The sequence below is a fragment of the Eulemur rufifrons genome, chromosome 30 (genome assembly GCF_041146395.1).
Source record: "Eulemur rufifrons isolate Redbay chromosome 30, OSU_ERuf_1, whole genome shotgun sequence".
NCBI lineage: Eukaryota > Metazoa > Chordata > Mammalia > Primates > Lemuridae > Eulemur > Eulemur rufifrons.
Genome location: NC_091012.1, coordinates 134,210,506 through 134,223,106, shown reverse-complemented (window position 1 = coordinate 134,223,106; position 12,601 = coordinate 134,210,506). Strand labels below are relative to the sequence as shown.

Here is a 12,601-nt window from a genome sequence, read left to right as displayed (position 1 = left end):
CATCATCATCATCATCATGCTTTTAGTCCCCATCCTTAGGGCTAGAGGTAGCACCTTCCCACCTCCAATCTGTGGGTTGTTGAGTCTGACTGATAATGCACAGCATTAAAAAGGTTTTGATCATCTAAAAGGAAAATAGAGAAAATGTGGAGGAGACACAAAGAGGCAAGAGACAGAAAGAAGGGGAGGGTCCTGGGCACTTGCCCCAGGCTTACTCTGGAGCCTCTTCCAGTTCAAACATTATGCTTTTATTAAATGTTTTGTGTTTACATGTACAACTGGCTGACTGCAGTGTGGGAAGCGTTATATTTGTTTGAATCCCACTAGAGGTGTGGCGGTGCTAAGCAAAGTCATAACAAACTTGCGTGCGGTGGGTGCAGAGGGCGGGGTGATCTTGTTCACAAACAAAATAATTTCTGGTGTCTTAAAAGTTGAATACAGACTAAAGAGGAGGCAGATCATCCTCTGTGCATCCCCATGCAGTTCTCTGCCATACAGAAGGTGACTACAGTTGACGTGCATGCATTTCACTGAGCTGACTGCTCCTGTTCTTTTATCATCAAGACGTCTTTTCCTTTCACAGCTACATGTGAGCCTGGATGCAAGTTTGGGGAATGTGTGGGACCCAACAAATGCAGATGCTTTCCAGGATACACCGGGAAGACATGCAGCCAAGGTCTGTACAACAGCCCAGGGTCATAGTACAAGTTAGATCATTGCAGCGGTGCTGGTGACACAACATGGTGCGCAGGATTTCTTAGGGTTTTTAAAGTCAAATCTTCAAATGAAGATGGTTTCAGGGCAAGATTTTTCAATCTCTTCTCCTTAAAATATGTAAAAATTCTGATGTTTTTGTCAAGATGCCCAAAGGCCTTTTTTCCCAAACACATGATTTTATTATGTTTTTTATAAACTACCTAAGTAATAATATTTTTATTTTAGAAAACCCAACAGTGCAAAAGAATATAAATTAAAAAGTGAGTCTCCACCCTTAATCCTTACTATAGTTAAGTTTGTCCTAGATCTTCAAAGTCCTTTTCTATGATGGTACAAACGTAAGTGTTTCTCACAGGCATCTTTATATGTCAGCACACACAGGGCCACCCTATACTTATAAGGCTTATCCTAGTCCCTAGTGTGAATACTTTTATCCTTTATGCAAAAAATGCTTTATTTAACTGTTATTGTTTATATTGTCTCCAATTTTTTGCCATTACAAACAGAGCTAAATCAAACATCATTCTAGGAATATCCTCGCACTCTTGAGTATTTTTTTAGGATAAATATCTAAAAATATAATTGTTGGATTGAATAATAAGTATATTTTTATTGAAATTGATATTTTTTTTTTTTTTGAGACAGAGTCTCACTCTGTTGCCCAGGCTAGAGTGAGTGCCGTGGCGTCAGCCTAGCTCACAGCAACCTCAAACTCCTGAGCTCAAGCGATCCTCCTGTCTCAGCCTCCCGAGTAGCTGGGACTACAGGCATGTGCCACCATGCCCGGCTAATTTTTTCTATATATATTTTTAGCTGTCCATATAATTTCTTTCTATTTTTAGTAGAGATGGGGTCTCGCTCTTGCTCAGGCTGGTCTCGAACTCCTGAGCTCAAACGATCCGCCCACCTCGGCCTCCCAGAGTGCTAGGATTACAGGCGTGAGCCACCGCGCCCGGCCGAAATTGATATATTTTAAAAGATAATTTATGACTTTTGTCATAGACTATTTATCAGAAGACATTAAGGAATTTATTTATAATATCTAGAACAGTGGTTCTCAACATAGGTGATTTTGACCCCCAGGAAGAGTTGCCAAATAAAATACAAATGCCCAGTTAAATTTAAATTTCAGGCCGGGCGCGGTGGCTCACGCCTGTAATCCTAGCACTCTGGGAGGCCGAGGTGGGCGGATCGTTTGAGCTCAGGAGTTCGAGACCAGCCTGAGCAAGAGCGAGACCCCACCTCTACTAAAAAAAATAGAAAGAAATTATATGGACAGCTAAAAATATATATAGAAAAAATTAGCCGGGCATGGTGGCGCATGCCTGTAGTCCCAGCTACTCGGGAGGCTGAGACAGGAGGATCGCTTGAGCTCAGGAGTTTGAGGTTGCTGTGAGCTAGGCTGACGCCACGGCACTCACTCTAGCCTGGGCAACAGAGTGAGACTCTGTCTCAAAAAAAAAAAAAAAAAAAAAAAATAAATTTCAGATAAACAACAAATAATTTTATAGTATACATATGTTCCAAATATTGCGTGGGACTTTAAAAGTATTAGTCATTTATCTGAACTTCAAATTTAACTGGGAATCTTGTATTTTTATTTGCCAAATGTGAGAGCCTTACCCCAGGGGACATCTGGCAGTATCTCAGGACATTTGCGGGGTGTGCTACTGATGTCTAGTGGACAGAGACCAGGGATGCTGCTAAACATCCTACAGTGCACAAGACAGCCCCCCAAACAAAGAATGTTCCAGCACCAAACATCACTAGTACTGAGGTTGAGAAACCCTGCTCTAAATATAGTGAATAAAAATACCTCATTGGTACAAGGGTGATTTTGTCACCCAGGGGACACTTGGCAATATCTGTAGACAATTTTGGTTGTCACAACTGGGTGTGGGAGGTCCTACTGGCATCTAGTGGATGGATCCCAAGGGTGTTGCTAAATACCCTACAATGCACAGAACAGCTCCCACAACAAATAATGATCTGGCCCAAGATATCAACAGAGGTTGAGAAACCCTGGCATGAAGAAACCTGCAATAATTAAGAAAGGGTCCCCAGTCCTATAATGAAATTGAGCACAGAGCAGGAAATCCATTTCAGCTGCCCTTAAGAAAGGCTGCCAGGAAGGGGAGAGTGAAGTTTCAGAGAAGGCCAGACACCCACTCCACTCTGCCATTCCTAGCCCTTGCTGCCAAGCCCAGAGGTTAGTCCCATATGCTGAAATAGCCATTCTTTGAACTGCCAGCCCTGCCATCTTGGGGAGTATCTGAATCTCGTATGTCCTACCACCAACATAGGGGCAAAGGCCCCAGAGGTGCTTCTTAGAACTGCATCCAACTACTTGAGAGAGGAGTGTCAAGAATCATGCTCTCATAAGTAATAATTCAGCTGTATCCCTTAAAAGAGGTTTTACACCAGAAAGCTTGTTTTTCTATGTTTTGGATTTTGTACCAAGATACCTACTCAAGAGATTTAGAATAGAGACGATATTTTTCATGCTAGTTTTCAAGTCCCAGTAAAATAATTAACATTGAGGGAGTGATCCAGTTGGCTCGAGTTTGGGGGCTGTCTGTCTTCCCCCCACAGCCTCCCTGCCCCGTGGCAGCCTGATCAAAGTCCACATATATCCACTGATGGCAATAGGCCTCAGCCCACAACTGTTATCTTTCCCAAAATGCTCCTTCCAGGAGACGAGTGAGTCACCGCTGAGTTAGAGCCAAGGGATGGGGTATTCCTGGGTGTCCCATTATGTCCAATCAGCATTTCTCAGTTGCCCCCTTTGAAGCCATCAGGATCTGTGAGGGAGATGGCAGGGTAGAGGGGACAGGCAATAGATGGAGGGTTTCAAGGGTCCAGCTAAGACCTTGGAAAATCCCCATATAAGGATCTTTTCAGAGGCGAAAGCAGCCACTTCTTGTTTTCAAGAGCATTGCCATGCTGAATTTTCCTCTTACATGGAATTTGGTGGTTTTCTCCTCTCTGTGTCTTCACTGGGGGAGTTCAGATAGGAGGCTCCCACGTGACCACATTTCCACAGACAAGATTCTCAATCCACCATCCCTTTTAAAGTTTTATTTTCCTTCTGTATCATTTTCTATTTTCATAATAATGTTATTTATTTATTTATTTATTTTGAGACAGAGTCTCACTCTGTTGCCTGGGCTAGAGTGTCATGGCGTCAGCCTAGCTCACAGCAACCTCAAACTCCTGGGCTCAAGTGATCCTCCTGCTTCAGCCTCCTGAGTAGCTGGGACTACAGGCATGCACCACCATGCCCGGCTAATTTTTTCTATATATTTTTAGTTGTCCATATAATTTCTTTCTATTTTTAATAGAGACGGGGGTCTCACTCTTGCTCAGGCTGGTCTCGAACTCCTGAGCTTGAGCAATCCACCCGCCTCGGCCTCCCAGAGTGCTAGGATTACAGGCGTGAGCCACAGCGCCCGGCCTGTTATTTATTCTTAATGATTTTTTTTTTTTAAGAAAATACTGAAAAGCACAGAGAAGAAAGTCATCCTTGAGCTCACAACCTGAAGATAACCATTTCAAGAATATCTTCCTGGGCTTTTTTTTCTATGCAACTTTTTTTTATAAGTTTTTGATCAATCTGTTACATAGTTTTGTAAACTTTTATCACTTAACAACATCCCACAAACATCTTTACATGGGATTAAATATTGTCCTCCATCTTCACCACCAATACCTGCCTGACAGAGCTCCCTCTGGAAGGATGTGAGCCAAGGCAACATGGCCAGGGCAGGGACCACTCGAAATAATAACAATTGAAAGGAGGCCATGCTGGTGGCATCTGCCATAGGCTGCTTGGGATAACATTGTCTATTTCTAACCTTTTGTTCAATTACACATAAAATTTTGCATATATAAAAAATATATAGCTCAATGAATTTTCCCAAGCACCGATTAACCGGTACCCAGATCAAAAGACAGAAACTTAGCCCCCCAAGACCCCTCATGCCCTTTGTATCCACTCCCACCCCCAACAAAAGAACCACACCTTGACTTCTTATATCACAGACTAGCTGTGCCTGTTTTTTAGCTTTGTCTAAATGGGCTCACACAGTGTGTACTTGCTTGTGTCCAGTTTCTGCCACTCAATATCCTCATTGTGAGATGCATCCGTTGTTGCCTGAAGTTGTAGTTTGTTCAGTCTCGTGGCAGTATAGTATTCCATTGTGTGAATATACAAGTCGTTTCTCTATCCTTCTGTTAGGAGGTATTTGGGTTAATTCCAGTTTGGGGTTATTAAGATTAGTCCTATTATGATCGTTTTAGTATGTGTTTTGGGGTTTTCTTTGTGTGTGTGTGTGCATGTGTGTGAGCACAAATCCATGTTTCTGTTGGGTATATACCCAGGACTGGAATTGTTAGGTCATGGGCATGTCTATATGTAGCTTTGACAAATTCAGCCGAGCAGTTTTCCAAAATGTTTGTGCCAATTTACATCCTCCCATGGTATATGATTATTCTGTTTGCTCTCTGTTCTCACCAGTCCTTCAACACAGAATTTTAGGGTCAGAGAGGAGGCAAGTAAGTGGTGGGGTCTAGGAACGCCAAACCAGTTGTCCTTCCCAAGATCGGGGTCTGATACTGCCCCTCTGGTGTTTCCCAACTCAGTTAACCTTTGCCCGCTTTCTGACCGCCCCTGCAGACATAAACGAGTGTGGACTGAAGCCCCGGCCGTGCCAGCACAGATGTGTCAACACCCACGGCAGCTACAAGTGCCTCTGCCTCAGTGGCCACATGCTCATGCCAGATGCCACATGTGCGAGTAAGTTTCAACATCTAGGCTGCTCTCGGTCAATGTATGAGGCTTGGCTTTTGCAGTTTGATGCTTGGGGAAAAGCTGGCTCAAGTGATTTTTTTTTTAAAAAAAAAAAAAAAGGCCGAGCGTGGTGGCTCACGCCTGTAATCCTAGCACTCTGGGAGGCCGAGGTGGGCGGATCGTTTGAGCTCAGGAGTTCGAGACCAGCCTGAGCAAGAGCGAGACCCCATCTCTACTAAAAATAGAAAGAAATTATATGGACAGCTAAAAATATATATAGAAAAAATTAGCCGGGCATGGTGGCACATGCCTGTAGTCCCAGCTACTCGGGAGGCTGAGACAGGAGGATCCCTTGAGCTCAGGAGTTTGAGGTTGCTGTGAGCTAGGCTGACGCCACGGCACTCACTCTAGCCTGGGCAACAGAGTGAGACTCTGTCTCAAAAAAAAAAAAAAAAAAGTCTCTAATATTGCCCCAAGCTAAAACATCTTTGGGCATTTACTTTTTTTAAAAAAAAAATACGGTACGATACATATAATATGAAATTCACCATCTTTACCATTTTAAAGTATACAATTCAGTGTCATTTAGCACATTCGCAATGTTGCACAACCCTCGCCACTATCAAGTTCCAGAGCATCTTCATCCTCCCAAAAGGAAACCAGACCCATTAGCAGTCACTTCCCACTCCCCTTCCTCCAGCCCCTGGCGACCACTAATCTACTTTCTGTCTCCGTGGGTTTGCCTGTTCTGGACACTTACTTTATAAATAAAAAGAATAGCTTGGAGGAAAATAAATTATCTGTATCCGCATCTCTACATATGCAGGGACGTGTTGGGTTTCTTCATGAAAATAAGCATGTTGAACAAAATAAGCGTATTGTTTTAGGGAGGTGATACATTTAAATTCCATCTCGGGACATCAGTTCTTCCCACCAGCTACCTTTCTCATGCCCCTTGCCCCACTCCCAAAGATTAGGGACGCTTGTTGGAAATATATTCCGACTCATTCACATTCCTGAAAAGAAAAGCGCTTCTGTGATAAATAAATACTCATGTCCTGTGGGAGGGTGAGAGTCTACATCCATTCATTGATTGAGAAGGAAGGCTTTTCAGGTTTTATGTTGCCGCTGAAAGGCAAACCCATCCTCCCTGCCTGCCTTCCCTCCTCCCCTCTTCCCTCCTCATCTCTCTTTCCTCCGCCCTGCAGCCCCTGACAAACCTGGAGCCTGTACCTTCAGCCAGCTTCCAGTGCTTGTGGGGTCGCGTGGATTCCCTAGCCCATCCTCCGCTTTCCCAAGGTTATAACATCTCGCCTGGGGCATGGCTCACTGCTCCTCGGGCTTTTCCTTGTCCTGTCCCCTCCCTGGCCAAGTGCCCCAACACCACTAGTCATTTAGATCTTCTATTAGCAAGCAAGCCTAGAGATAAAGCAGGCTTTTGAGGGTCTTTTTAAAAAAATCCTAATTATTATAAATTAAACAGAAACCCACATGAAACCAAGGCATAATTTAATGAATTCTTATAAGTCAAGCACCCTTGTAACCGCCACCAAATAGAACTTTGTGAGAACCTCCTCCCCACCACCCCTCCCTAAAGGGACCCTCTATCTAGGCTTTTATAGTAATCACTTCAAGTTTTTCAAAAGATAGACTCTAATGGATGTTTCTGAAACATTCCATGAAAGCCCAATCCGTGCCAAAAAAGATATCTTTCCTCAAATACAAAGATAGAACTAGGTTAATTTTGAAGATTAATTTTAAAAGAAGACAACTAAAGAGAAAAGAAGAAAGGAGTGATACAACCATGGGTAGGGGTTTGTTACATTACACTGGGTCTTTTATCCCTACACCCTTTTTCTAGTTCTATATATCTAGGGGTTGCCTGTGCCTCCCTGTTTATACCTCAAATTGTCCAGGTAGCCTAGACCCCTCTCCTGGGTCTGATTTGATTCCACCTGGCCCCTTGGGTCTCTTTGTCCAGCTGGGTGACTGGCATGTTGTGGAGGGGGCAGAGGGAGGGAGTATATCCACCGTCTCCCCTGTTGTGAACATTGGGCTAGAACCATATGAGTTTCTTACCCCCACGCATATTATGATCCACACATACTGGACCCCTGCAAAGGAAATGTATTTTTGTAAGATAAGGTATGTTTAGCAACAAGTGACAGGAAAATCCAACTAAATTTTCTTATTTATTAAAAAAAAGCTGAAGGCAAGTAGTTCCAAAGCAACTCAAGAAAGACTCGATCTCTGCCGTCATTTATTGAGGCATCATTATTCTCGTGCTTGTAGGCTCATAGTCACAATATGGCTGCCCCAGCTCCAGATGTCACATACACATGGAAAGTAGACAAAACTAAGGGGGTAGGGGTGATACCAATGAACCAATGCCTCTTTCACACCTGACCCTTTTTGTCAGCAACATCTTTTCCAGAAGCCCTATTCCTTCCGGTGGACTTGTCTTTATATTTCTTTGGCCACACTGGGTCACATAGCTTCTCCTTGATGCAAGGGAGGCTGGGAAAAAGACATGTATCTGGCCTTCCAGCCTCAATGGTGGGAATGGCAAGAGAAAAGGAGGATCAGAATGGCCTTTGGCAGCTGATTAGCTATATCTGCCATATGTTTCAGTACAGACACTTAAAAGACCAAGTCTCGTGACTCAAGTGATTATCACTGAGGCTAGTATATGCATGGAAATATCTCTAGAATGGATTATTTTACCCTAATTACTCAGGTTGTTAATCTACATCAGGGGTTGCATTTCAGCCTATAGAGGCCAGCCAGGTGACATAAAGGAATGACTAGAGCACACACAAGAGGAGAGAGAGATACAGTCTGTGAGGGGTGCATGCCCTACCCAAGACAATCGACTTCAATGTGGTGGTCCACAAAACAGACCATGGGTGGGATTCAGCCCAGGGGCCATCAAGACGCCACCCCAGCCCAGATTCCTTTTGGCTCTCCATTTGGGACTCAGATAATGAAACTTGTCCTGTAATGCCATTCTACCTATTCTATTTAATGTCCCAGAATTCAGAGATAGTTTCTTAGCACTTTTTATCATTTCTGGAGGGAAAGGCTAATCCATGTCTCCTTTTTCAGACTCTAGGACATGTGCCACGACAAACTGCCAGTACGGCTGTGAAGACACAGAGGACGGGCCACAGTGTCTGTGTCCATCCCTGGGACTCCACTTGGCCCCAAATGGGAGAGTCTGTCTAGGTAGAACAGCGGGAATCGCCTCCACCACTCCCCCTCCTCCCCCTCCTCCCCCTCCTCCTCTTCTTCCCCCTCTTCTTCCCCCTCCTCCCCCTTGTTCCCCCATGACTCCACTTTACTGAACTCCTTTTTTCATTCATCACAATCAGTTTGTTGACCAGACATTGCAAACTTCTAACAGTGCAGATCTATGCCCATTTCTGAGATGATGTTTTTAGCCACATATGCTCTAGACATACTTTGGGATGCTAAAAAGAACATTTCTCTATTATTTTGGATTACCTAATGCCATAGTGGAAAAAGGATAAATTTATATTAGTATATTTACCTTAAACATTTTACTTCAATTACTGTCTAGTAGAAGCTGCACTACTTATATGTTGTCATTTAATGAGTAGGATTTTAAGGGCCATTGGGCTTTATTCTGGATTATAGCTAATATTTTCCCAACAAAAATAATATTTACTTATTTTTAGATATAACATTATTGAAAATAGTATATACTTCTGCATTAAATTAGCCTGTAACCAATTTCATGTTGTTTTTAAAACTTGCTCTAAATTATATGAACTGAGTATTCCATAATTAATTCTGATTGGAGAAAATGAGCAGATTAAATCAATACTATTAGTTAAAGGAACACATAAAGCCTTTATTTATAACTCTGAATTTAGTCAACTTCATTGGCTTAGAACTTTTGCTCTCTTGCTCTCCCTCGGCTTATTTTGTTTCTTAGTTTCGGGTTCCACAGAGGCCAATTCTGAGCAAGTAGTTAATTGGGGAAGTGACCCCAGGAAACACTGGTTGAGGAGCAGGGAAGTAACCCAAGGAAAGGAAGGTGCCAGTGCTGGGTGAATGCAATGAGTAGAGAGTAGATTAAATGAGCTGGGGGCACCTCTGGGAGACTAGGGGAAGCCGCCTTTGGATTTTCCCTCCGGGACAAGGGTGCTGGGTGTTTATCTACCAGATCCTGCCCTTCATTGATGGGAGCTGCTCTGGGACATGACTCCCCAGCACTCCCACCCTGGCCTGAGCAGGGATCAGAGCAGAATGTCGCAGGGGCAGCAAGCAGCCTTCGGCAGGTATGGAAACTTCGAGTGCTGAGGGTCTGTGGGTGGGGACCCCACTGATGCACCCTCAGTGGCTTCAACAACACTTCATTCACTTTGTGCTTTGTTTCCTTTGTGGATCTGAACTATGTTCAACCACCAAATTGTATATACTCATAACAATTATGTTGCATAAAATACATATAATATTTAGAGCAAGTGAGCACATAGCATTAATAAGGGAAGTCAAACCAAATTGGAATGTAGAGAGAGTTTTTAATCTTCTTTGATTTAAATAAGAAAATGTCAGTATGATTCCATAATCTTCACTACAATACAAATATTTTTCAGTCAAGGTGCTGGATGTTTATTTATCCTAAATGTATACAACGTCATAAACTGCATTTAGAAGCTCAGCCAAATAGGTCTGAAGTGAATTAAACACTTATTTAAAAATACACATGTAACTTAAAATTTTGTTTCTACTCTTTGAGAGTATTTGAAGATTTAATTAGGTTCACAGGGTTTAGTACTCTTTAGTATAATAAGATTTATATGACAAGGCTAATTCTTGACCAAACTGAATCCAAATTTCCATCCACCTCTTTGATTCGTTGGGTGCCATTTTTATTGGAAGGGAAAGATGATGTACATGAAAGCAATCATTGAAAAATAATTTCAGCCAACCCAACACTTATTTATTATTTTAAGAATGAAATAGGAACAATAAGCCAGCACCAACTTGCATGTTTAAGCACAGGTCCAAAAGAACAACATAACATCTATTTGATTTGACATCTGAAAGTTAAAGCAAAGCCTGAGTCTCGGTGGATTGGTCAGCATAGTTGTCAGCCCCTCTGTACCCTGACTTGGAATGGTAGAAAAGGAACACACCTATCATTGGCTAAAATGTTGTCATTATGTAACTACACCTGACCCACAACATATGCATAAGTGTACCCCTACACAACCACATTTCTGTGATTTGAGTCAATATTGCAGAAGCCTGGGAGGATCTTACTAATGAAATAATTCTTTTGTAAAATGCAAATTTTAAATGTCTGTGTATTTGGTTTGCTTAAAAATACACCTATCTGAATCTATTTTTAAAAGTTGTGTGTTATACAGTGTACATAGCTGGGAAAAGTATTCACTCAGCACACAAGTAACATACAGGTGCCAAGTGCTAGACATACATACACTTTCCACCCCAGAAGGGCCAGGGCCTAACAGGAGAGAAGATGTGAATATAAGTAGTGACATTGCAACAAGGTAATGCCTCTTAAAAAAAATGGTACAAAATGATATAAATACATAAAGGGAAATGCTGTGTGTGGGCCTGGGCGGGCAGATCTAGAACACTTCCCAGAGGATATGGTGTTGGTGCCAGTATAATGTAATCCATTTTCCAGGTAAAGAAACTGTGCATGTGCATGCATACTGCATGGTGCATGCATGTAGGTGGCTACTTTTCTTGCTGTCACCAACACCTTCTGGTTGTGCACCCTAGATATTGATGAATGCGTCTCTGGTAAAGCCGTGTGTCCCTACAATCGAAGATGTGTGAACACATTTGGAAGCTACTACTGCAAATGTCACATTGGTTTTGAACTGCAATATGTCAATGGCCGATATGACTGTGTAGGTAAGCTTCGGTGGTATCTTGTCCTTTTTTTCCTCTCCCCAGCAAACCTATGGGTTTTCTCTGCAGATATTTTGGTGTCAATTCAATCTATTAGTTGAACAATCTGCTAAACTGACCAGCTTAACAACACAGAAAAGTTTTTGTTTTTTTTTAAAGTCTCTGGCATGTAGGGAACTCCAGTGACATCAATTATGAAGCCAGGTCAATAACGATTTAAAGTAAGGAATATGGCTCTATTATGGAGAGGAATATCTCGGGATGATTTTTGTGTGTGTTTTTTTTTAATTTGGTTGGTTTTTGTTTTGTTTATATTTTTGGTTTTATCTCCAGGTACACATCTGGAAATGGGAATAATAAAGCAGTATTTATATTTGATAAAAGGAAGAATAACAAGGCCTATCTAATCTTGATCTCAGTGGTCTGTTCATAACGGTTTCCATCAGGGGTGGCTTTAGAAAAATGTATGAAGGTGATGAAGGCACATACTCTTTCCTCCTTAGCACTTTTATAGTTCAAGGTCCAAATAAAACGTTCTCTTCCATGATCACCAAAATCACTCTCTGTTAAGATTCTAGTACCAGTCAGCTATTGGCCTAATCTGTATGAGATAAAATATTTTATTGCCTAGTGAAGGCATTCCAAGTCTCAATGAGCAAGTGGGTGGGGTATTTGGGGAGCCCTTGGGTGTATTCCCATCACCCATGATATAATGTAGGATGGAGCCTGTCCTATAGAGAAGAGAAATTCAGGCACCCTATAGATTCCTATTCACATAACATGTGTAACAAAGGTGTGTGCATGGCATGGAAAGCTAACACTTGGGGGGAAAATAGGATTTCTTTCTTTCAACCCTACACTTGGGGCTTGCCAGGACCTATGTTGTGTAATCATGTTGGGGGCAACACTCAATTACTGGGCTTTGAACCATCTTTTGAAACCTCCACAGCTCTTCCCCCAAATCTCAAACAAAAAGATCATTCTAGATAGGCTCATAAAGCCCATGTTTCTCATGTGCTTGGACCCCATGTCCTCCTGCAGACCCATCCAGCCCTGTAGTCCAATGATGCTGTGTTACAGCGTATAATCCTGTTTCACAGGACAGGGTGGAATTCCCATGGAAAGCTTCAAAGAGTGATTAAGATTAGCATCTGAGCTAAATTAAAAACAACAGGCTATTTT

General features: G+C 42.3%; 1 protein-coding gene across 1 annotated transcript in view; it reads left to right on the top strand.

Annotated features, from left to right (window-relative positions):
- The window catches only part of EGFL6 (EGF like domain multiple 6), a 50,715-nt gene that overhangs the window by 15,868 nt on the left and 22,246 nt on the right, over window positions 1-12,601 (top strand). The window contains exons 3-6 of the mRNA XM_069463660.1: window positions 584-676; window positions 5,393-5,512; window positions 8,612-8,731; window positions 11,288-11,422. Coding sequence (XP_069319761.1) covers window positions 584-676; window positions 5,393-5,512; window positions 8,612-8,731; window positions 11,288-11,422 — 468 coding nt within the window. The remainder of the gene's footprint in view (window positions 1-583; window positions 677-5,392; window positions 5,513-8,611; window positions 8,732-11,287; window positions 11,423-12,601) is intronic.